At 40.7% G+C, this 26,586-nt stretch overlaps 1 protein-coding gene across 1 annotated transcript; it reads left to right on the forward strand.

Moving 5' to 3' along the window:
- The first annotated feature begins 532 nt into the window (after nucleotides 1-532).
- On the forward strand, nucleotides 533-23,881 carry slc9a1a (solute carrier family 9 member A1a). The gene is made up of 12 exons (XM_070912702.1): nucleotides 533-824; nucleotides 10,075-10,547; nucleotides 11,336-11,586; nucleotides 13,219-13,436; nucleotides 14,415-14,617; nucleotides 17,572-17,661; nucleotides 19,699-19,769; nucleotides 20,137-20,313; nucleotides 21,162-21,288; nucleotides 21,785-21,886; nucleotides 22,657-22,738; nucleotides 23,577-23,881. Exons 1-12 carry the CDS (start codon nucleotides 533-535, stop codon nucleotides 23,879-23,881), a joined length of 2,391 nt encoding a protein of 796 aa, XP_070768803.1.
- The last annotated feature ends 2,705 nt before the right edge of the window (nucleotides 23,882-26,586 follow it).

The raw sequence follows: 26,586 nt of genomic DNA on the forward strand, positions 1-26,586 counted from the left end.
GGACCAATTTCTTGGCCAGTCGGAGGGAAGAAGAGGCGTGGAGGGGATGCCGTTGTGTCTCGCTTGCCTCCAGCATCAACAATGACATCTTTCACCGAAGAGGATATTGATAGTCACTGACACAGAAACGGACAAACTTGAGAAACACTGCTGTAAAAAACCCCGATTGGGATAGGTTTGCTTTTTACAGTATTGTCTGTGCTGTTGAGAAAAGAAACTCTAGCATCTTGACATTTCCTGCTTCATCCCAACGGCCTGTTTACCTGGACACAAGCAACAACGCTGAAGTCAAGCTAGCTAACGTTAACTGACAGAATGGGTTTTTGGTTCGGTTTACGCTAACAAGTCGAACCGACCGTTAAAGTCAGTTAGAATGTTCGACGGTTAAAGAGTTGGTTAACTAGCTAACGTGACGTTACGGAGTTGTAACCAACTCAGCTGTACCAAACTTCCTCGAACTTGCTTGGTTTTCAATCGGACTTTTACCAACCAATCTCTTTTCAAATTACAAAGCCTTGTTTTGTTCAACATTATGCCTTCGAGGACAGGTTCACACAGCCCGGCTGGGATCGGTAAGAGTTTACTGGAGCGGGGACTGCTCCTGCTGATGTTTTTGCTGTTTCTGGAGGGCTCCGTGTTTCCTCTCGGAGCTGCCAGCTCTCCGGATATCAGCCACCAGGGAAATGTGAACAACCACAAAGTGGCGGACGAAGGGCATAACTTCACTAAAAAAGCTTTCCCTGTGCTCAGCCTCGACTACGAGCACATTCGGCGCCCTTTTGAAATCTCATTATGGGTGCTGCTTGCGTCTTTAATGAAATTAGGTGAGTATCACGTGGATGTCATATATGTTACGTTAATGCTGAGTTTGAGTTCAGTCTTTCCAGGAAATGCTAGCTAAGGGTTAGGCCTTGGCTACCCGTGTAGTTAGTCATTGCAGGTGAGTAAGTCCATTTGCAGCTAGTTGTTGAGGGTCAAAAGGTAGCTAGAGTCTGTTTTTCAGACTGCTCTTTGAATCAAAATCAAATGTTGAAGAGAAGATTGGGTTAGACCACAGCATACCTGGTGATGAGGTAATAACTCCAGATTACAAATCTGCACATATAGCTATTGATGGGCTCATAATGATTGACAAAAGATCAAACCTTTCACTTTGCTGTTACAGCATGATCTCTGGCCACCAGTCCACCCTGCTGCCTTGAAATCTGCACACCAATTAAAGATGCCACTGGTATGCTGACATAACAGGTTTTACCAGGATAGCTCAATTCAGCTGGTGACTCTATCAAGTATCATGCAGATTACTCATCAGATCTGTCAGCCTCGTGTGGAGAGGGTCTTTTGCTAGTGCTGTACTTACTCCTTGCTCCAGTGATGACTAAGCAGCTTGATGCAGCAGTCTGGGTTTTGGGACAGCAACTATTTGGCAAGTTTCCAACACAGGGGAACTTCCTGCTGCACTACAGTGAGCCAAAACCTTGCAATATTGTTATGAAGGATGTCTCAAAAGCAACAAGCAAATTTGAGTTGACCACGTCATGATTTTCTGTTGCGTTTGTTCCCAACCATTATGCACTCTGAAAGACTTTTCTCTTCACTTTCCTCTGTTGCTTTAGTGTCTTCTGTTTCCTCACCCTTGTTGCTCCTCACCTTTCCACTCCTTTCTTTCTATATACTGTCCTGTCTCTCCATCTATCATCAACCACTCCTTGCGTTGTGCTTTCCACTGAACACTGCTGTGTCCCCTGCTATCTTTTTCCGAGAGCCAGCAGCTTGTCTATTGCATGTGACATTAGGGGCCTGACTGAGCACCAGCTTGTAGCCAGGGAGGATACTGCCTCATTGTTTGGGCGAGAAGCCCAGTGTCTCTGGGGAGAGGACAGGCAGAGAGGGACCACCTGGCTCGGATGGCTCTCTGTTAGGACACAGCTCAAGGGCATGGAGTGAATATGAGAGGTGAGGATGAGGAGAGAGAGTTAAATGAACGATGAAAAGTATAGAAAGCAGAAGGGAGGCAGAAAGGAAATAAGACTGGATAAGTATGTGGGGCTGACAGCAGCAGTGGACAGTGGTGACCTTAAGCCGCTGATTATCCCAGGATGGCTGAAAATGGGCTGTGGGTAATTCAGTGTGGCTGCTCCACTGCTCAGCCTTGGACCCAGCATCTGATTCATGTTCATGGACCTAATATCTTACAAGCCTAAATGCACATCCTCAGTCCATTTATTTCTAAAGCAACCCTGCCTCTGTGCATGGTGCCTTTCTGTCCTTATTTTTCACACGACTACTTTTCTTGAATTGATTATACCCAGTGCAAAAGCTTTTCATATAAATCAAAACCCAGGGGATGTAATTTTACTGAGAATATGTCCTAACAGTGTAAAAGTGGTAAAGTCCTTATATTTATGAGACTCCTCTAATTAGGCTACAGACCAGTATTACACAGAAATAACTATTCCTTATCAACCTATGTCAAAAGCTATAATTGCCAGTTGAAGCCTGGCATCATAAAGTGATCCAGTTTTTTTGCCTCTGTGTTTAGAGAAAGGATCTGTTTAGTTATAATCAGGAAGAATGAATGCTAACCACTTTTTATCTTAATGACATTGCTCCACATTCAGTTTGTGAATGTAATATGTAACAAGACTCTCATAAACAAGACTACAATAAAAGTTATATACAATAGTGAGTACACTTTCATCAAACATCCACCCGGCACAGACTTTCAGATTGACGGTTAGATTAGATCTGGTAATATTCATTAGTAATGTTTGAATCGCAGATAGGACACACCCATGTTCCCGTCCTTCCAGCAAGCTTCCTTGTAGCATGTCTGAAAAGTCCACTTAGTCTCACCTTCCATTTATATTTCACAACTTGCCACACAATTTTAAGAGAAGGTGTGTGTTCCTTCAGTGTGAAATAACAGCCACACACCATTACATACAGAGCTGTTGTTATCTGTTATGTCTTTTTTTTTGGTTTGTTAGCTAGTTTGTGATGCTATGTCACTATCCTGTTCAACAAGAGTGCAAAATATGAAAACATTTTTGATTACTATTGTCTTACTTTATGGAGAGTAGCAAGCCAGATCATGTTACACTTGCAATGATTTAAGTACCTTCATGACCATGTTCTCAGCAGTGCTGCGGTTTTATTACCGCGATATTTTGGCAGTGCAAATAAAGAATTTAACTGGTTGTTATAAACACAAGCTTTGTTTATTATCAACAGACTTGTAGTTTTTGTAATTACAGTTGAAGCACACAGTTAGTTTAAAGGAAAAGCTATTCAAGCACATACAGTAAGAGGAAGTACAGATATTTTTTAGAATACTCCGGTTATTTGTTATTTTGTGGGTTTGTCATTTATTTATTCTTTTTGATTCTTACACCTGTGGAACTGCAAAGCTGTCGGCTGTCTTTTGCCTTGTAATTACCAGACATCTTAAAACTAGTTTCTCGTTGTGTAGTTGAATTTTTAAGGTGCATCGAGATTTAATTTTCTAAGATCCATTAGGTCTTCATTAACACTATCTCAGGAATGCTGCAATTGTTCTGCTAGTTTGTTTGTCGAGTAAATTCCCTAAGAGACCTGCCCATTCCTTAGAGGGTTGCTTTATCTATTGTAAACAAGTGATGATAACTCAGGTGGGCGACATTATCAGTATCACTGGGTTGACCAATAACCCACCTGTATAATCATTCTCGAACAGTATGTGTCCCTCGTAGTACCTCCTGCTACAGTTAGCAGCAGCAGTGTGCCAGAATCAACCAAGGATTCTCTTATTATGAATTTGCAGCCTAAGACTCTGTGTCTGGCCTCACTTTGACAAAACATATGACTCTCTATGAGTAGATTTAATAATACATTTGTTGTGGAGTCCAAAGTTACAGGATTTGGCTAACCCACGCTGAAATATGGGCCTTAATATGGTCCTTATCTTTAATGCCTGTGTGGGAAAGGTTCCAGGTACGTCATTAGAAACCTCACCCATGGCAAAGCTTGAGTCAATGTGTGGCAAGTATAACTTGTTATCTTAAATGTTACAGCTTAGCACAGTAAGTTTTCAAGTTTTCTTAAAGAAATTTGACGTTGCCACTAATCTTAAAAATAGAATGTCTTTTCCCCACATTTAATAAGATTACTCCGTATAGGGGCATATAATATCCAAGGCATTCAAGTACATAGCTTTTAAAGCAGTAATGAATATTGATTGGTTTGTTGGTTCTCCATTCTGTGCTTGCGTCACAAGGTTGCAAGAATCATCATCATTTTAGATGTCATAGGACATTTTAGCCATTCGTGGTTGCAACTGAACTGTATTCTGTTGCATTTTTTAAAAAATGGCCTCATGGGTAGATCAGTGGCTTTGACTCTTTACCATCATAGAACTAACCGTTTTATCTCAAATATTGTTGTCGTCTCCATGAAAAAATCCTACTTCTATCTACTGGAAGTATCTACAGTGTTTGCCACTATGATAACTTGTCCTTTTGTTTCCTTCTAACGGCCAAATCTTTCTCTCTGTTTGCTTCACTTGAAGGTCTGTGTGCAGTATTGCTTGTAACAGACATTTGATACTGTCACTGAATTGCACTGCATCCAGTAGTTATACTGGTAGACGTGTTTGTGAATTATAGTAAGGATCAAACAGAGGTGATAACATCAAACCTCGCTATTGCATAAAAAAAATAACCTTGCGAGGAATCACCCGTGTGAGCCAGTAGTATTATTGTGCAGATATGGCGCCGGGGATCATACTGAAATATACCAGCAGCGGGTCATTATTAATAATTTAAACCAACACTGGTCTTGCACAAGCAACTTGAGGAGCATAATGATCTGCATCATACAATCAAACAATGGCTCACAAAGGCTGACTGTCGGGAACAAGGCCTGCATAACTCTGAAATAAAAGTCTTTCTTGACCTTCCTGTGATCATCAATATGTTATAGTGTTGGAAAGCTGGCCAGCCAGTTTTTCATCTTGGTTTCTAGGAAAAGAATCAAATTAATGTATCATCAATCACCTTCTTTAACAAAGCGACTGTTTAAATGTTTTCTCTCTTTTGTGCTCGCTTGATCCAGCAGATTTGGTTGCCAGTAGTGTACAATTAGTCACCTGGCAACAGTACACAGTCCTGGCTTTGGAAATGATCATGTGTAGCAAGTACCAGGCTGTGCTGACACTGGGTACACATGCAGAAGTGAAAGAGCTGTTATCCTTTGCTGGTTTTCAATAACCTTCGCTGGATAAAGGCTGTCAGGAGGGAGTGGGGCAAGGACACAGCGCCTTTATTGACAAGCAGCCAGGATGAACCGCCTGATCTTATAGTTCAAGAATCAGGCATAAAAAGTCCTTTACATTTGTTACATACTGTTCTTTCATACATTGAGTACACTTACCTCTTATCTCCTTCATACATATGTCTTGACAGCACTGCACTTGTGTGCCATGAGTTACTCTTTGAAGTTCACTACCCTCCTTTTCACTATCTTATCTTCAGTGGTGCGGCTCTTTACTTGATGAGCACTAAACGCCGTTGTTGGAGTCATGCAGGAGAGATTTAAGAATGTGTTGACTGTCACCACTTAGCCGGGGCTTCCTCCACTGAGCCTTTTGTCCGAGAACCTGGACGTGTTGAGAGTTCTTACATTTAGAAGGGTCAGTATTGATGCTGAAATGGCTTTTTGTCTCATTCTTCTCCTGGTTCTCCTGCATGCACAATCTTCACTTGTCCCTCCTGGTCAGCCATGAATGATAATGGCTCATTTAGAGTGTCATTGTTGGATCCAGATTTGAGTGTGCCACTGCTCGAGGCACCAGCAGTAATACATTTAGTCCATCCAGTCATGACCGGTTTGCCCTTTCCTAGAGGACTACGCTGCCCATCTTTTTATTGAAGGTTTTGTGTAAATGACTTTCTTTGCAGAGCTTGGTCATTTGAACAGTTTTTTTTTCTAGGGATTATTAGGCAGGTTATCCCACAGCTTCTGCTGGTGTGAGCAACATGGGACACCTGCTGTTATGTCATTGTATTCACTGAAGAATTCAAAATTACACGATAAACACTCAAATTAATTTCCATCCCATTGGTTCATATGGTTATAGGCCAATGTTTTACTGGTCTAAAATACCACATTTCCGCAAAACGTACAGACTCTAAAGAATGTAAGATCTCATGCTGTGACAGGTTTAAGATTCAGCTTATCTTATATTTGAATATGAGAATTCTGAGGCATTGCGATAACGTTGAATTTTCCATGGAAGCCTTGACAGGAAAACCCCAACATAACTTAAAATGAAGTATTGATACTTGATAAGTGTTGATATTTTAAAAAAAAGAGCCTATCGCAGTCTGCATAAACCTGTCTTTTGTTTATTGTCTGATTAAGCTTTAACTGTCAGTTCATTGTGGCCTATTTACGGATCATGATTTAGGAAGTGAAAGCTGTGAGCCAAAAGTACCCTTGCTCAGGTTCATTACTTAATGTCACTCGGAAGAACACTTAACACAAGGGATCATGGGACTCCTTGTCTTCTAATAATAACCCTACTTGGTTTTCCATGCCACCTTTCAGATTCAGTTTATTTTTGTATGGGTAGTTGGGTCATGAATATTAAAAACTGTGCGTGTGACCAGAAGGTCTCCCTTAGGTTAAACTGCTCTATAGCAACATAAAACCTGAGCTGTTTAGTGGCTAACAGCAGAGGAAGTTTGTGTAACTAGAGCACTCCCCAGTGTTTTTGGGTGTTTGAATTTATGAAAACCTGTCTGTCACTGGAAGTACTCCCTGTGGGCATTGTTGAAAATAAGCATGTGTTTCTAGTCAAGTTGCTTATTTAGATTAAGTTGTAAAGAACATGAGATTCTCTTTCCATTCACATGCTTTAGGCATGAGGCTATCAGTTCTTAGTCTTCTTGGATTTCCTCAGTTTCTTATAGCAGTGCAACCATACGGCCTGATATCAAACATATGCAGTATGTGTTGCTCAGAAATGTATAGCACAAGTCCCCTCAAGGTCTGACTTGTAGAAGTGAATACTCTTTGTTTTTTGCAGACCTTGTTTTTTTGGATCCCATAACACCGTGTTGTATGCACTGCCATCTGCTGCCCTCTGTTAGCCTGCAACAGGCTGAACATACTTATTTTCCAATGAAGAGAATGTTAGCATTCATTCAGAAAGTATTTAGCACCTTATGTACATACATGAGCCGATGCTAAATTCAAATTGTTAATAGAGGAATCTTTAAATTCTTTGCAATTATTTACACACGTGTAGTAAAGCAAAGTGATAAAACTCTCAGTAACTGGGAGACTGAGAGGCCTGTCACTGAAATCTTTTCTTTTCAGCTGGGAACCAATTACCTTACTGGAGTTGTGCAGGCCCACTTGTGTAATCTGGTGTCCCCCACACTGAACAGAGATCTCTGTAGTGTTGATGTCTCAAACTCACAGCATCTTAATTATGTAACAGTGTCTATAGGGGGTTGAGATGTTGTGAACATTAATGTGCTGATTTATGGTGTTAATTTAACTTTAATTTTGAAGTCTCCAGTAAGCAGATTGATGCTTTCTTCTGAAGAGACAATGTGCTTTGGATAGTCTCAAAACTAACTGTGAAATTTACATCCTGCTCGCCACAGAAGCCTTCAGGGGGAGTCACATCAGGTTCTGTTTGCTGTGTTTCAAGGAGATATGACAGAACATCTTTGTTAACCCACCTGGCTACGAAGCCTCTGTGGAGTTGGCGTGGTCCCTGTTTTCTAATACAGTGCATTGAATAGAGAACAGCAGCCTCTGACATCTCGTTGTGAGGAAATTATGTCTCCTTAAACCATTAGAATAAATGCTTCCTCACTATGTTTCCTCAGAGCTCCAGAGCTACATGCAGCTGTATAATCCACAGACATGCACTTGTTGAGCTTGAGTGCTGAAACACTAATAGTGTTGTTCTCAAGCTTCCCAAGAATAAACACCCCTCCCCCCTACCTCAGATGTCTTCCGCAGTATTCCCGCAGAGAACTTCTGATGCTAAACTTCCACATAGAGTTCTTCCAGAAGACAAAGCCCTGCAGCATTGAAATTATAAAGCAAAGTTTAAATATAATTCCAGCTCGTATGTCTTAATTATAAATGCTCTGTTTACTTGCAGTGGCAATTCTTGTTTACTGGCAGCTTGTGTGTAAGGCCTGGCCATTACATAACAAACTGTGCAATGTGTCAATGAGTGAATATTAATTGGCTGTTCCACCATTCCTCATTGTCCAAACGTAAGCAGACTGGGGCAGGCTGGAGCTGTTCACCTGCCTGTCCCACCCCTCTTTGCTCAGGAGGGAACACACCCTGTGTCTGCTGTGCCAGATGGTGCTGCTGTCACTGCAATTCCAGCTTCAAACAGCACCATGGGTTAAAATTTGAATCTAAAATTATAGGGTGGGTCGACAACACATTTCCATGGAATAGCTGTATCTTAGGGCAGATGAGGAAAACAGCTTGGTGGCATGGCTCAATTAATATGTCAATCCCTGTCACTAATATAAACACACACACACACACACACACACACACACACAATTGCCAAATACAGGTCTCATTCACAATGGCATTGAATCCTATTGTGGCATGTAATGCAAAACAGGTACCATTTCTCGCATGCCAGCTCCTACCATCTATGAAATTTCAAAAATGTGTCACATTGTGCGAATGTTAGTAAAGTAGCATAATTATCTCGATCAGTGCTGCCATTTATTTATGTTGTCTATTATCTACCCCTATACGATTGTTTAGCCTGCATGTGAGAATGTAGCCTTATGCAGTTCATATTTCCGTGTGTGTGTGTGTGTGTTAATGCACCATGTCGTCAGCTGGTACAGTGGCAGCTGGAAAATGACATGTCCCTGTGCTGTTGTTGTGTACAGTAAATATAGCCGGGAAAGACTTCTCACTATGGGATGCACGCTGCTGTCTCTTTGAAGTCTTCATCTTGTTTTGTTATAGGCTGCAGTTGTCCCGTCACCTCACTGCGTATATATGTACCCTTGTCTGTGTTTATAGTTTCATGTGAAAATTCACCGCAGCTCAGGAGTGATAGTATTTGTGTGCACAAATCAACTTCGTTATCCTTGTTGGGCCATCCTGTTCGAGTCAAAAAGACAGCCTTTTAAAGTCAAACAGGTTTTGTGATTTGTCAGGCAGTAAGTCCTACTGCTTGTAAAGGCATTGACATTAATAGTCTCTGGGGAATCCCTGCAGAGCTGCTTGTGATGTGGCCATGCAGCCTCAAGCAATAGCAGATAATTGCAAATGGTTATTTCAATTATGTGGAGCTCCTCCAAAATCGGATCAGTAAGTAAACAAGAAGACAAATGGAAGTTGAAAGATTCTCTCTTCATTTCACTGGCAGCACTTTGAGCGTGGGCTCATGGCAAAGGTATTTAAATTGCAGCCATGACTTGTTGAACAGTCATGTGAGATCTGTCTACGGTACATGTTTTGCATACTATTTCCATTTTTTCCTTCAGGAATTCACAACGCCATGGTGTTAGCTATATGCCACACCAGTAACTACACAGCATGTCATGCTCTTCCCCCAACCTACAGCTTCAAGACCGGAGATACCACAATTCATATATTGTACACATATGCTGACAATATTGGGTTATTAACTGTGCAGGTCGCAGATTTCTATGCTGAAATTAACATTGGTGCATACAAACTCTATGTACAGTAAAGCTTTTTTTTGTTTACATGAGAGGGCTCTGCACCATCAAAGTAGCTGGTAAATCTAAAATCTCACAGAAGTGTGGTATGTCACAGCTGATTGCTCTTGTAGTGTTGCCTTTTATAAAGTGAGAAAACAGATGGGAACAATTCCAGTTTCTTATCATTCCTGCAGACACACACTCGCACAAACACACACACACACACACATACACACTAAAATACCCTTAAAGCCTCAAGCAATGTCTCCTGCTATGAATTTACTGAGAAATCACTCCCACATTCTTGTCCTTTGTCTCCCTCCATTCCATTGCATCTCATCTTTTTTTCCATCCATTTTCCCAGGGTTCCACCTGATTCCTCGTCTGTCCAGTATTGTGCCAGAGAGCTGCCTGTTGATTACGGTGGGCCTGCTGGTGGGGGGGCTCATCAAACTAGCCGGAGAAGATGTCCCCCCAGTGCTGGACTCCAGCTTCTTCTTCCTCTGCCTGCTGCCACCCATCATCTTGGATGCTGGCTACTTCCTGCCCATCCGTCCCTTTATGGAGAACCTGGGCACGATCCTGATGTTTGCTGTTGTGGGGACCTTGTGGAATGCCTTCTTCATCGGGGGCCTTCTGTACGCCGTGTGTCAGATCCAGCCAAACAACCCATCCGACCTCCATAAGCTAGAGCTCCTACCTTGCCTGCTGTTTGCCTCCATCATCTCGGCTGTGGATCCTGTTGCTGTGCTAGCTGTGTTTGAGGAGATCCACATCAATGAGCTGTTGCACATCCTGGTGTTTGGTGAATCACTGCTCAACGATGCTGTCACTGTGGTGAGTGACCAGAACCGGGAATAGGCACAATGTGGTTGGTTGGTGGTACTCTGATATCCAGAGAAACAGCAACATTGTCTCCCTACATAGAGCATCTTGACACAAATTATCTTGAATGTTGAGTTCTGCAGTCTGTGAAGCAGCTAAAAACTCACTGGGTGTTATCATCAGATCAGGTTGTGTATTTAATTTAATACACTTAAAGGATGTACTCAGCCTTTACATATTCAAAAATCATGTCCAGCAAGATGTTGTTGATGTCCAATGTTGAACTTGAAAGCTCTTAAAATTTGCTGGCTGTATAAATAACCAACCTATTATCTTTTACTACAAAACCTACTCTTAAAGATAATGTCCCGGTAACGCCAAGCAATACAAAATAAAGACTAGATTTGACTTAACTTCTTGATGATGTGATGTGCTTTGGGACCTTTGGTTGTGGATTTGTGATCTGCTGTGGCTTGTTTTTTGTGAAATGTTTTGTGTAACCACTCCAGAGGCCAAATCTTCTTTCAATACACTTCCATCATGACGTCTTTATTCCATGTTCCTCTTTTGAACACAGTCAGGGAATCAATACAGTCACATAGTGCAGGTATATTAAAGACACTAGAGTTTCCATTACCCCGTCACAACAGACTTTTTTATTGAAAAAACGTTATCTCGTTATATATCTCAATCAACACCCTGTTTCTTAAGTTTTAATATTATCTATTCATACTCATCTACTCATCCTTTTTATAAAATCTTTTCTCTTTTTTTATCGTTCCCGCTCCTCTCTCTTCTAGGTGTTATACCACCTGTTTGAGGAGTATGCAGGTGTTGGCTCAGTGACGGTAGTGGATGGTGTCCTGGGAGTTCTCTCCTTCCTCGTGGTTGCAGTGGGTGGCGTTCTAGTGGGAGCCATCTATGGGATCCTGTCCGCCTTCACCTCACGCTTCACCTCCCACACGCGTGTCATTGAGCCGCTTTTTGTCTTTGTGTACAGCTACATGGCCTACCTGTCAGCTGAGATGTTCCACCTCTCTGGCATCATGGCGTAAGTTTGGGGGAGTTTCACCTCAGGTTTTTCAGCAACACTAGCAGTGTGTATCTCAACAACTCAAACTAGGATTGAAATGTCCCCAGAGGACAAATCCCAATTACTTTGGTTATCCCCTGACTATTCCTCTAGCGCCACCGTGAGGTTGATATTTTTGATTTTTGAGTGAAATATCTTGGCAACTTTTGGTACAGATATTTTTGCTTTAAAGCCAAATGCCTGAAAAACTAATGACAATCCCATCAGCCATCTGCAGCACTTTTTTAATCTTTCATTTTCTTATCAGTTCTTCAGATTCAGTGGAAATGCAAACATTAAAAAGTAGTTCCTAGTTTAGTTCCCATGGTTCCACAGTTTGTGGAACTGATTCGTTGATAAGTGCCATAAGATGGTGAACATTGTAAACATTATACTAGCTAAACATCAGCATGTTGGCATTGTCATTGTGAGCATGTTAGCATGCTGATGTTAGCATTTAGCTCAAAGCACAGCTGTGCCTAAGTACAGCCTCACAGAGCTGTCTTGTTAAATCAAATGTCTTTGTTTAACATTTAAACTTGACTTCCTTGTAGGTACTTTCTTTTACGTATATAGGGCATGCTTTCAGTAGACGTCTTTAAAGCATGTTATAACAATGAGACCATGTATTTCTAGTGTGGTTAGTCTAGAATCCCTAAGACTGGTAGCTTCATACAGGTTCAGCATTTACAAATTGAGTATCTAGTGTGTCTATATACAACCTTGCCACTCAAATGTGCATCACGGCGTATAACCAGTGATATAATGAATGAAACTGATCTAACGGCACCTAAACCAAGCCTGAATTTATTGGCATCCCAACATTCACTGAGGTGTCGTTTCTCATCAGCTTCTCCAGTACGTATCAATCTATTTTCTGTTTGAGGTGCTAGGAGTTATTGATGTTGCAGAAGATATACAGAGCCTCCCCTCTGTGTCAGGGCCAAAGGATGTGTAGCTTCAAGGACAATCTCTTCCAAAGCCTGTGGCAGTCTTCTTGCACCTCACATCAAACACTGGATTTGTCAAGGTGTTTGTTTTTTTCATATCATTTCTTTATGAAGAGGAAGTAATACTGGTGTGAATTCCTTTCATCGTTCCCCAAAAGACTTGAAAACCAAACCAATATTGACATGGAGGAGGAATGCTGCTGCGGCTTATGGATGGCCGTACATTTCTGGCCTCCTCATTTTTGACATAGAAACATTGCGTGACACCAGAATGGAATAGAGAAGTGGTCATCAGACAGGGATGGAGACATCTTTGTTGGTGTCACGTTTCCATGATCAGTGTGGAACTGAAGCTGGGTAACTACAGCACTCCTTTAGTGGAAAACTCTTGCTGATGACTCAAGTCAAACCACCACATCTTTTAAGTGGTTTTTGCCTTTAACATTTATAGATTAATCTTACTTGGCTTCATTTTAATCATATGCTCAACAGTGTTTGGTTTTGGTGACAAACATCCCAGCATTTGGAACAAGACAAACAACAAATTTGGAAACACGGAATTTATGAAAATATGTTTCCTAAAATAAATACTGTAAATCTCCTCTCCATGCACTAACTTTACTGTCTTTCAACTGCAAACGTTTGCTTCTTCTCCTTCCAGGTTGATAGCATGTGGAGCGGTTATGCGACCTTATGTGGAGGCCAACATATCTCACAAGTCCCACACCACCATCAAGTACTTCTTGAAAATGTGGAGCAGTGTCAGCGAGACGCTAATCTTCATCTTTCTGGGCGTGGCCACGGTGGATGGACCTCACGCCTGGAACTGGACCTTCGTCACCGTCACTGTCATTCTGTGTCTGGTGGCACGGGTCATAGGTCAGCTATACTGCAGTTATTCAGTCCTTCAAATGTAAATGTAAATGTTGTGTCATGCCAGGGTGTGTGGCAATACTGTACTGTATCAAGGAGAAACAACTGTTAACATGCAACAGAGGAAGTGTTGTAAATTTGTCGTGCCATTGGTTTTTGGGGTTATTTCATGGTAGATAATGCGATAACATGGTTGGCTTTTATCTTTACATGAGACTGTCACTTCCGATTTCTTCTTGAAGTGCTTTTGATGTGACAGATTTGTCATTAACAGGGCTTAAATGCAAATCAAAAAGCGCAAAAGTTAAATTGATTGGTATTTATTTTCAAAGGAGATACATGTATTATAGCGCTTATAGAGCTTATGAGGCTTTGAGCAAACTTTCCAAACACAAACATGCTAAGAAAAGTCATGCGCATCTTACTTGATCACATGATACAAGATCTTGTGATGCCAAACAATTAAAGTTGTTCTTGTCCTGTCAGTTAAAGGGCCATTCCAATGATTTTGCAGGTTTTAGGTTTAATATAAATCACATAACCTTAGGCAGTACTGCTAACTACTTTACAAAGCATCCTTTAGTGTTTCAAATTGTTTTTATTGATTTCTATTTATAAATTCAAATAGCAGACTTTGCTGGAGATGGGTAGTGAAGCACATGGATGTTTTTTTGGGAAAAATGCAAATATGATTTTCACTGTGATGGACTAGCTATATCAAGTCTCTGTAAGGTGGTTTTCATAGCTGTGCGAAAATAAATGAAAGCAATGGCTGTGTGAAGGATGGGGGAACGCACATTGAAAACTCCCAAGGCACAGAAAGTATACTATTTTAACTTTCATATACTTTCTTGTTATTGTCTAAATGTGTTGGCAAGCACTGTCATCTTAAAAGGCTGGGAAGGTCTGTAACATACACAGAAAGTCCCAAACAAACTCTGACAAACGAACCCAACCTTTTTCTCACTCCCTTGTCTTTCTCAGGTGTGGTTGGTCTGACCTACGTGATCAACAAGTTCCGCATCGTCAAGCTGACCACCAAGGACCAGTTCATTGTAGCCTACGGTGGCCTGCGAGGTGCCATCGCCTTCTCCCTTGGCTTCCTGCTGAAGAAGGACCGCTTTCCCATGCGAGAGATGTTCCTCACTGCCATCATCACTGTTATATTCTTCACCGTCTTTGTTCAGGTATGAGTACCCAGTTTGTGTTGTCCTGTTTTGGTCATTCAGCCTGGCTTACTGTGTTGTAGCCTACTTCAAATCTTAGCCTTATTATGGGATGTTATTATTGCCACAATCAATGCACGACTTCTTTGTAGAGGTCTATTTAAACTACGCAAAGAGGTTCTTCACTTATGTTGAAAACAGTACAAGTTGTTCATCCAACTATCCACTATTCCAAGTAAGAAACAGTGTGGATTTTATTCACATGTTCTTTATGTTCCACACTCATTTCACTTACAACACTGTTTGAATTCAGACTGACTGCTACACCAACAAAACCAATTTATTTCAAAAGAAACGTTTTATTTGCAGCCATTCAGTTAAGCATGAATCTTGTTCCTTGTGCTGAGGATTGAGCATCAAAGAACGTTTGTGTTTGCAGGAAGAGGTCAGTTTGCTACTTTTGATAGAAAAGGGGCCTTTGATGTTGCATCAGTTCCTCAACCTCAAGTGGTCACATTTTCTTTTCGGTCTTGAAGTAAACAGCTCCAGCTGGTTTAGGAAAATATAATTTCAGCTTCTACTTTGAAGTGCGCAGACAGACAGACAGGCAGGTGAGCTAATTCATGCATCAAATGTAAAACATGCAGAAGGAATACAAAATATGATTTATGTGGAGACACTGAATTTTCTCACTGAGTGTACCTAAAGATAAAAACAGTACATGAAACTATGATAAAGACAAACAGGCAGTGATTGCATTTTATGCACCATGAACTGCATCAGCCCTGTTCTGCCAGATAAACCAGCCTCCCAGTCAAACTGCAGGAAGATTCTTGGAGGTGAATTGGACCCAGAATAGAATCAGCTAAAATAAAACCCTGGAGACCTGTTCCTCAGAGGCTAGATTAGAAACATGTTTTATTCAAGATTCAGCACTGGCAGTCGGATGCTGAGACAGATGCAGACCAGCGGGGAGACGGTAGAGGCCCCTTTCACCTGCAAAGTGGAGTTAGTTAAATGTATGACTTGTGTGTTTTTATTTGGAAGAGAATAAGTGTAGATGATATGAAGTGAAAATCTTTATCATGATAATTTTTCAGATGTGTTTTTAACATTTTAAAGGATGATGTGTCCTTTCTTGTGTTGTGATTGTCCTGATTACAGTTTACAGGCTGATTGGCTAGTTGAATGTCTGCTTTATTTATTATCCAGCCATAAACAAGAGAATGTTTCATATTTCTGTATTTATGAGTACCAAACATAATCACCAGCATAGAAAGATGAGGATTCGTCATTTATCTAATTGAACACAGGTCACTGGTCTTCACTTCTAAAAGAGAATATATTTTCCCCACAGTAAAACTGACGTAAGGACAGTTCATCGTGTAAGTTATCTTGGATGCCACCTGGATGACATTTGTTTTAATTGCACTGATTGGCCTGAAATGGGACGCGAACATTCAGGATAAACATGTTTAGGGTAAAGGAATACATGTAGTCATTGGATATCCTTGTGTCATATTTTGTGTGGTAGAATTGAAATAAGCATGAGGTGATAAAAGTGTAGGTTCCTCAGCTTGCATGTCTGGTAGCAGGACTCTGGGTATTATTAAAGAGCAGGAATCTTCTGTCATCCACTTTAGGCTATTACAGTTAACCAGATGGCCGCCTTAATCTCTTTAAGGAGCAGAATGATAGGCTGGAGCTTTTAGGTGCAGACAGGCAAAAGCACACACACACACACACACACACACACACACACACACACACACTAATGGTCATAATCCAACAGTAGCCAAACATTAGACGTATGTTTTATTTTACATTCCTGGAGCTACTCTGTCTGTGACAATGTGTATTTTGTTCTCCATCCTGTTGATAACTGGGCAGAAATAGACCATGTGACTACACATGAATATGTTTTCCAGGAAAGCTACAGTGGAGTTAACTTTGAGACACATTTTCGGCTATCAAAAATGAAAGTAAAAATGTGAATTTGTTTTAACTTTTCACCTGAATAGTTTGTTTATCAACTTGAGATGAGTGTTTAGAAATACACTCAATTCCTGCTTTACAACCATATACACAAAAACAAACACACACAATTAAAGTAGTTTAAACTGAGTTGTTTTTGTTGATATATACACTGTATGTCGTGTTTATGATCACATTTCTCTTGAGAATATAATCACAGTGATCCACAGTGAAAACCCTGCGCTAACAGGTGACTGATGTGAAAATGATACTTTCACTGTAACTGAAAACACATCACTCTGTCTCTGTCTAGACAGGTCATCATTGCTTAGCAGTTCAGGGTTTTTCTTAAGCTGCAAGAAACATCTCGGTGCCTTACACTTACCCACTTGTAAACTTCAAGTAATGTCTGCCCAGGGAACTATGGAAACACAAAATTGTATTGTTTTGTATTGTTGATAATGAGAAGGATTTTACTGTGTTTATCTTACTATGTGGATTACAGATTTGTGTAAGATTTAGATTTTTAAAGCTGAAATCTGTGACTTTCCACATGTTGTCACCTTCTAAAGTGATGAGAGATTTACAGCAACAACGACAGGGTTATTGTGAAAAGTAGTGTGAAGGCCTGCTGTGTGTTAATCTGCCATTGCAAAATTTGGAAACTGTGCCAGAAGTGTAATACTACCGAGCTTATGCTTGACTTCAATGAATGAAAACACAAGCACGGTGGCCGTGATTGAAGTTATCTTTATGGGGTTGTAAACCAGGACAGGTGTGACACATGTGAGTATGAGAGCATGGAGAGTGCTATATATGCGTTCTACATGACACACAAGATTATAAAACATTACAGATAACAGATTTAGCCTTGTGCAAATCCACATGCAACCTTCTCATTTCACTCATGCATAGAGTGGGTGACCTAGCTAAGGTCAGGAAATATTTACATTGAAGAACATTTTTAAGAACATTTTTTATTCCTCTCATCCTTCTTGCAGGGTATGACCATCAAACCCCTGGTGGAGCTGCTGGCAGTGAAGAAGAAACAGGAGGCCAAGCGCTCGATTAATGAGGAGATCCACACCCAGGTACAGCCTTTCCCCTTAAACCCTCCTCAGCCTTCATGGTCAGAAGCTGAGGATTTCTTGATGGTTTATACAAGTTAATGACTCATAGTCTTTTGGTATTCAGCTGATAAAAGAACTGTCAAAATGGTTTGAAATGTTGTGCACGACATCTTGAATGTGATACATCTAGAAAATACTGATAAATTCAACTTTCTCTTTCACCTTGTTGAGCCGCAGCAATGCATTCTCACTTCGTGTCATGTGTTTACTCATCACACAGACAGATGCACAAATACAAATCTGACTAAGAATATTGCTATTGCTATTATATACCGATTGAGAAATGCACAGCAGTCACTCAGGTAATTACTTTTTGATATTGAATAGTTTTTCTGATGGCATTACGCATTCCTTTCACTTGTAGTTATGTAAAATGTGACATCCTTTCCAGTAACAAGCCTCTGAGGCCATTTAGTTTATCATATTTGATTGCTGCTTCCATCTACTGGCTGTGTGGTGGTACTTCATCTCTTATAATGCACTGTACAGTGTACGGATACAGCAATCCAAAGATTAGAAAATAACCAGCAAGTTTTGTGGTCTCATCTCATCACAGCAATGATTTTTACAATCTAGTAAAACTTGAACACAGTCACACACACAGCTTCTTGTATCCACATTTTCAGTCACTCAAACACATCCACGACTGACCACCATGGTCCACAGTCTCTGAGTGTTTTCAAGCTTTAAATACAGCTCAGATAAACACATACATGCACATGCAGACATGTGTGCAGACACAGCTCTCTCTGGGGCTTTCCGGTAAGTCAGTCGGTAAGTGCTCGAGGCTAGAAGAGCAGGCTGTGCTAATGGCTGCTCTAACACCAGTGCTTAGAGTAAACAGAGCTAGCTTGAATCCAAACAGAGTTCTACCCAGATGTCTGGTATGGAGGCTCTGAATTTATTTATGTCTTTAATTTGGCAAGCGGCTAGGTGACATACCTATCACACTTGTTACAAAGATGCCGTGGATCATTTCAAGCACCTGAGCCCAATTTAAGAAAAGCAAGTAAATCTTTCACTGAGAGAAACTATGACCATGAACAGTTTAGTGTTTTTACTCTTAATTAATTGTCAAAATGGTCATTGGTTAATTTTCTGTCATAATTGATTTAATCCTAGAGAGAATATATTACCTGTGGTTACAAATGGGTAATTATCACTGTCAATGGTCAATTCCCTTCAGTGATTTTACTTGCTGTATTTGGGCTGGAAATTACTTGACAACACACAATACAGTGCTATTAAAGGGTCATTTAATAGCACTGTATTTTTCAACCTGGGCCCTATTTTTTTAAACATATTTTTAGGTCTAAATGACTAATAAGTACAAATGGTTTTGGAATTGGTCCAGTAGATCTCCTCAGCCGACAGTCCTGAAGAGGCTGCAATGGCTGCAACATAATCCTTGTGGGCAACTGTGCCTGTGAAAGGTACATCTCTGAGTATCATGATATATTGCTGTAATGTCTCACCCTTAATCTTCCAGCATTAACACTCTAGAAAAACTTTTCATACTGTTGCCACTTTTTCAAAATGCAACCTTTTCACCTCCACCCCCGCAGTGCTGGGCAGTTTTTATATGAATCAGTCTCTTCTGACAAAGCAGAAGTAAATTCTGTGGCCCTGCTTAATGACTTGTTCCCATAGCAACGCTGCCTGTCAGACTGTCATCTGCAGGCTTAGTCAGATCACCAGGGCGACCTGCGGCCGGCTGCAGTCTGAAAAATAAATGCATTGGTACTTTTCTCTTGTTCTGTGAGCTGCTGCTGTTCATAAACACTGTCCAAACAATCACCTGGCTGCTGCCGCTGCTGGTTTTCTTTCATGACTTCCATTCTATGTTGTTGATAATGATGTCCGCAGTCTTACCTGAGAGGGTGTTTTGTACTGTGAGGAATGGTAACTGCGGTGAAGTACAAGGTACAAGATGCAGCTGAGTTTCTTTTTGTCTGTCTCTCTTTTAAAAGATGATTTTCTGCCTGTTTTTATCCCCAGTTCCTCGACCACCTACTGACTGGAATTGAGGACATTTGTGGACACTATGGCCACCACCACTGGAAGGACAAGTATGGATTTTACCGTTATCTGACATTAATTTGTGGGCATTACTGATAAATAATTGTACTATAGAATATCAAACATGATGACAAATGCTTATCACAAGTTACCCGGGCCCAAATTAAGAAAAGCAAGTACGTTTTTGACTGAGAGAAGCTGTGACCATGAAAAGTTTTGTGTTTTTACACTTTCATTGTCAAAATGGCCATGGGTTCATTTTCTGTCATAATGAGCTAATTGATTTAACCCTAGAGAGAATACACATTACCTGTGGCTGTCAAGAACTCATGCATCTCGCTCCCTCCCGTTCTTACCCCCATGTCTCTCTTTTTCCCTGGTCTCTGTTTTCATCTGTCATTCATTTCCTCCTCCCAGACTGAACCGCTTCAACAAGAAGTACGTGAAGAAGTGCCTGATTGCAGGCGAACGCTCCAAGGAGCCACAGCTCATTGCCTTCTACCACAAGATGGAGATGAAACAGGCCATTGAGTTGGTAGAGAGTGGAGGTGGAGTCAAGCTGCCTTCTGCTGTGCCTTCCACCGTTTCCATGCAGTAAGTGCTGTGTGCACATTCGCTATGTCTTGAGTTACCACACTCAGAATAACAAATTGTCCACATTTTAGTCCGTAAACCCGCAATAAGTGATTTCTTTGGCCACTTGGGGGCAGAGGACACAAGTTCATCGCTACGAGCAACTCCTGTCACATTGTCATTTGATATTATTATAAAAAATACCTTGTATTTACTGATCATCACGCTATGCACATTTATTTGAGTTAACTTTGATGCAGCCATTAAGTTATACAATAGTACAGACAGATTCTAGATGTTAAAGTAATATGTAGGAAGTAACAGTTTCACGTTTACATTAGCTTCACTACACTCATTTCATGTTTAATATGAGGATGGCTTTAATGACTTCCTGAGTTTTATTTCCTTTTTTTATTGTTAAATAGACTGAAAAGCTCTTTTTAAAGAAGATAGCACAACGTTTCAGATTTTATCCAGAGACGTCATGGTGTTTTTTGACACATTGCTTTGAAGGTGGAGAGGCTGCCTGACAGCTGCGGGTTCTTTGACAAGCAATGATGTATTACAGTTGTGAGCTGTTTTGTAGCTGGTATTACATAAACAGCACTGTCATCATCACCTTCTCTGTCATGTTTTATCCACCAAGTCGAGAGGAGTCTTGGCGTATCATTGCCCAGGATGCTTGTTCTTTACTAAATGTAAGTCAAAGCTGAAGACACTTAGATACACCGGTGGGGATCCTCAGTGTCGTCAGAATACAGATTGTGTTTTTTACAAAAGCACACATGACAGACTTTTGATGTGTACATGTGTCTGTAATTTGTTTCCACTGGTCTGATAGTCTTAACTTTTTCCTGCGTATTTCTCAGGAACATCCAGCCCAAGAAGCCTCCTCCTGCCAAGCCTGCAGAGAGAGCTCTGCCCCAGCTGCCTAAAGGCCGAGAGGAGGAGATCAGGAAGATCCTGAGGAGTAACCTCCAGAGGACACGACAGAGGGTAACCCTGCTATATGAATAATATAAAAGATGTATTACTTATTCGTAACAGCTAAAGATGTATTGTCTTGTATTATTGGGACTTCAGATCATATCTTCATTCATTTTGATTTGCAACGATAAACAAAGTGGCACCTCTGTCGTATTAGACTGTAGTGTATTGATTGTTACAGAGTTAGAATTAAATCAGTAGCTCTACTCGTACATTAACTAATACTGACTTTAATTTTAGGGACACAGAAAAGCAGTTTTCATTGATTTACAGAGGTTGAGAGGTACTTGCCACTGTAGTAACCTCTTTTCATATGCATTTCCACACACTGTAATTCTTCTGTTAAACCTAACCCTTGTGTCTTTATCAGGACTTCTGCATATCTTTGAGATAAACAGAAGCAAACAGTGCCAAATCCTTTTTTTCATATACTTAAACTTATATTAGTCAGCCATTAAATTGTCTTAAACTGATTTTTGTGTTTGATGTGTCTTTTCTTTCCCAGCTGCGCTCCTACAACAGACACACTCTGGTGGCTGATCCGTACGAGGACGGCTTCGGTGACTTCCTTATCAAGAAGCAGAAGATGATTGAGCTGGAGAAGAAGGTATGATGATCAGTCTCAGTGAGGGCAACAGCTCTTTAATCAAAAATCAGTCTGAGCCGGCTGTCTGCTCTGTTGAATGTTATTGACACTTGGTCACAGCACCATTGAACCAAACACATTTTGTTGATTAGTCAGCGCTAAAGAAGACATTTTGTTTGTGTGCCACAGAGGACTGTTATGCTATATGGTATATAATAAAGTTGAAGTTATATTGCAGGAAGCAGCCCGTGATAAATCAGGAGAAACACAATGGACTCCAAAAACCCAACATATAAAGAGCAGCTCTTCTTCATTTCATGTCGGGCCCCCAGCAGTTAAATGATTCAGCCAAAATGATGATTTGTGTTCTAATTAGAGTCCACCTTCAGTATCCTAAATTAATTTTCTCGACACAAATGGGGGCTGATTTATTCACACGGTTGACTGGCCCAACTTCCATTTCATCAGCCTGTAATTACATAATGAAAATAGACTCCTGTTTTGGCTAAATCGAATGTGCTAGAAGCCACTGTACACTCAGGAGGATTTCTGCAGAGCAACGCATAATTTTAATGAAGTTTCATTGAGATATTGATCAATGGTGAATCACTGAACTCTTTTTTGTTTTTACTTTACAAACAATTAAATGAGGCAGAGAGTGTATTTCTTGTAATTTTTCTGTCTTTGATGATGATAGTGAATGTTTACTGAAGCTACATTATATAACACTTTGATTACATGCAGAAGGCGAAATCATCCCATAAACAAACAACATCCCTGTGTTTTCCCAGATAAAAGACATGAATAACTACCTGACGGTGCCTGCTGCTCCTCCTGACTCCCCGACCATGTGTAGAGCCAGACTGGCCTCAGGTAAACACATCCATCTTAGCCACAGCCAAACACTAGATAGCTACCACCATTTTACTAAAAGCTACCATGCGAAACAATAGGAGAGTTCTCCAGGTCACTGATGGGACCCACAGGGATCGGACATGATATTTTGTCAGGCTCACAAGGCAGCTTTCACAAAACAATAAACCCATAAAGCTGCAGCAATAGATATTTTCCCACTGATGGAAATATGTTTGCATGTGCCAGCCGGCATGTAAACTAGTTTGTGGTTTCATTTTAGGCACAGGTACTGATTTCAAACCTGCTCAGCAGCAGAAAGGCAACAAAAGCTGTCCAGGTATGTCGTGAGTGTAGAGAAGATTCATTTTGAGTTGTGATAACCCAGCAACAATCCTAACATGCATGCATCAGTTGTGTTGCTTTTTAACATTCATTACTTATCCATCACTAACAAGGGACTCACATGACATTATTGACAGAGGATTTGTTATAGTCATTGAACAAAGTCTTGCTGTTTACAGATTAGAGTCGAGCATGATATGTGTTGGAATTTCAGCTTGTGTTTTTCATACTGAAAGTGGAAATATTCCAGCATGTGTTTAATTATAAATCATTTTACTTACTTACTTTGGATTTTTTTTGTTGTGTTGTGAAATATTTGGAAAGGTCTTGAAGCCTTCTGTTGTTTAGTTTTTTGTAGTAATTGTACATGGGTAGCTGTGTTGACCTTAATATTTGTTGATCAAATTCTCCTCCTCTTGTGCATTGTATGTTCATGCACGCTGATGGAATGACATGATATTGGACCCCTTTTTTAAAGCCAATTCCCTGATAATGTACCTCATCCTGCCCGTAGACCCTCAAGCCTACAGCATGAAGCCAATGTCGGACAGCGTGCCGACCATCCAGGTAGACCTGGCCTCTCCTCAGTCTCCAGACTCTGTCAACCTGATGGATGAGTTCAGACGGGCCGGCCAGCAGCAGCAGCAGCAGCAGCAGCAGGAGGACCAGGGCCTGATGATGAAGCCTCCCTCGGGGCCGAGTGGACCTAACATGCCAGGCGAGGCAGACGGACCCAGAGAGCAGCAGAAGCTGATAAGGTGCCTGAGCGACCCCGGTCCCAGCGCAGACGAGGACGAGGATGAACCCTTCCTGCCTTGATGGGGCAGGCTGGATATGGAGGGGTCAGACTGCATGCCCGCCTTCACTGGTTAGAGGAGAGAGGGCTGCTTCACTGCTCCGCTCTAAATAATCTCTTTGGTTCCGAAACCAAAAAAGCCAAAACTGCTAATGCTGTACAAACCAGAAAGAGAAAGCAAAAGGAGATTGAGAAGAAGAAAAAGAGCCATTAGTTTATTGTCATTGCTCTTTATTTTTTTAGACAGGACTAAAACAGCAGTTGCTATGTGAGAGGTGGTGGAGTTTATGTTTGATAGTCTGCGACATTCAGGAAAGAACTATGCATTACCAAAGGTTTGGACTGTTTTTAGTGTCAGACAATGTCATTTTTTACTTGTCAGACTGTTTTTATTTTTTCTTGTTGGTTTTATGTTTGTTCACGATTTTTCAAAAGGTTCTGTCTTTAAAGCTACGTTCTTTGAGACATGCCAGGACTCAAGGACCTAAAATGTAATCAACAAAGCAAACTAGTTCAATCCAGTTTTCACTTTCAAACATGGCACTTGAGTTTAAGGAGTTTGTTTTAATTTCACTGAAGCTTTCATTCTGTCACTTGACATTGCTGGATATTCAAACATTTAGAGTGTAGCTAATTTAAAATATTTGGCCTTATTTTATGTCAAACTTTCTTCACATGGTGCATTTTCATCTTTGTCTGTTTTTAAAAACGTATTTTCATTTCAGGGGCACTATGTTTGCAATCAGAGTTTGTTCCAGTGTTGGTGGGATGGAGGTTAAAAGCTGGGTGTACTTTATCACTGTGTAAATAAACATGAACACAGTTCTTTATAGTCGTGCTTACAGACCTGCGGCCTTGTCCTATGGCTGTGGAGGGAGTTTCTTGGACTTGAAAAATTCCTCGTTGTGTAAGGGGTTTCTGAACTACAAGGGGAAATGAGAATGGTGTGTGTTTGGGAAGCTTGTGAGACAGACAGTGATGCAGCACAGATGTTTTGATGTCAGTGATCGTGCTTGATTCCCCATCCAAGTCTTCTGAAGTTAAATCACATGTCGTCATGTCACATTTCTGTGTAGATGTTTTGTGTTTTACCTCAACCTTAGAAACACCCTTTAAAACTCACTCACGTAGGGGTCGAGTTGTTAGAGTAGATGTCTCTCTTAATAATCTTGTAATGAACAAGTGCCCATCTAATTATCATTTTAATATATCAGATAATAATCAATCTTCACTTTCTTTGACATGCCTATCTATTTGCATTCTTCAATTTGTTTACTGGCCTTTACAAGAAGCATTTGTATCCTACGTCACTGTTCAGCTTATTACAGGGCATGAAAAGTGAAGGTTAGTATGTACAGGAATCCTTCCACACCCTTCTTCAAATCTAAGATCTGTAGGCATGCCATGGCAAAAAAAAAGTACAATTCTATGCAGTATAGATAGATGTGTAAAATATGTAAATTATTGACAATATTTATGAATATCCTTTAAAACAGAAGTCTTGTAATCTTGTAAACATGCAACACATTGAGGCAAACCTCTGCGAGTCAAAGCTAAAATCAGACACGGGCATTAAAATAAACAGTCACTTAAACAGTTTGCACATCTGAGCAACAGTGCTCAGATGTGCAAACTGTGTGTGCAAAAGGTATCTGGAGGCACGACAGCATACTCTTGTGTTTTGTTTACACTGTAAGTCATTCTCTACTGTACTGTATATTGTTGTACAGTGTGTATGATAGCCAGTGTAAAACACAGTGAATTGGATTATGACACAAATCATTTAAGTCGTTGATATGATTTGCTGATTCATATCCATTTGAACATCTTATTGAAAAACATACCATGTTATTAGTTAGCAAAGTGCCACAGCCAATAACAATTAGATCGTAAACTCACAAGTATTCTTTCACCCAAGTCTATTCTCACGATAAGAGTGTAGTTTCTCCGTACAGGCCAACCAAAGAACATTGAAACACAGTCCTTCTCTGAAGTGGGCTGAGTGAGTCACTGTTCCACTTTTTTCTGGCTGTTTTCTAGGTGTTAGTGACCATTGAATCCTTCCTGATCCTCTTACATCCACAAGGCTCACATTACAGCCGAGGGGAACGAGCAGGAGAACCTGACTCTTCTTCTCTTAAGAATCTGTAAATGGCTTTCTGTGGTTACTGTAGCGAGTATAAGAGGATATTTTACCTGTACACACATGCATTCGTGTAAATCCATGGGTGTATGTATGTGCAAATATGAGTGTGCTGTTGTCGAGTGTGTTTGGTCCCTCTTTTTGCCCAACACTTTTCCTGCATCCCAATTTCTAAAAGGATAATTGCAGCTGAGAGATGGGAGGGTCAAACCTTGAAGCATCTCATTTTCCTGTCTCGGACAAATTGAATTTCCTTTCCTTTCCTGTCTGTGTGTGTGACAGAGAAGTCTGCTGTAAATGTCAACAAGGACGGGGTCAAAGAGAGAAGGGCTGTTTAAAACCCAGAATTGACAAGCCAAATGACATGCGGCATTCTTCCCCATCCTTAAATCCTCCTTTAATCGTTGCTTAAAGGACAGCGATATTTCTATGCAGCATTTATGAGGTTCTAAAATGGTTTATAAACTGCTGCTACAGAAGCCCTGAGAACGGTTTCTCTCCATCTGTGAATGGTCTCCTAATGCGGTGCTGTTGGGACCATTTCTCAGATGCTCTATGAATTTGGCTTCCATTTAGCGGCAGTTT

This window comes from Enoplosus armatus, chromosome 9 (assembly GCF_043641665.1).
Source record: "Enoplosus armatus isolate fEnoArm2 chromosome 9, fEnoArm2.hap1, whole genome shotgun sequence".
Taxonomy (NCBI): Eukaryota; Metazoa; Chordata; class Actinopteri; order Centrarchiformes; family Enoplosidae; genus Enoplosus; species Enoplosus armatus.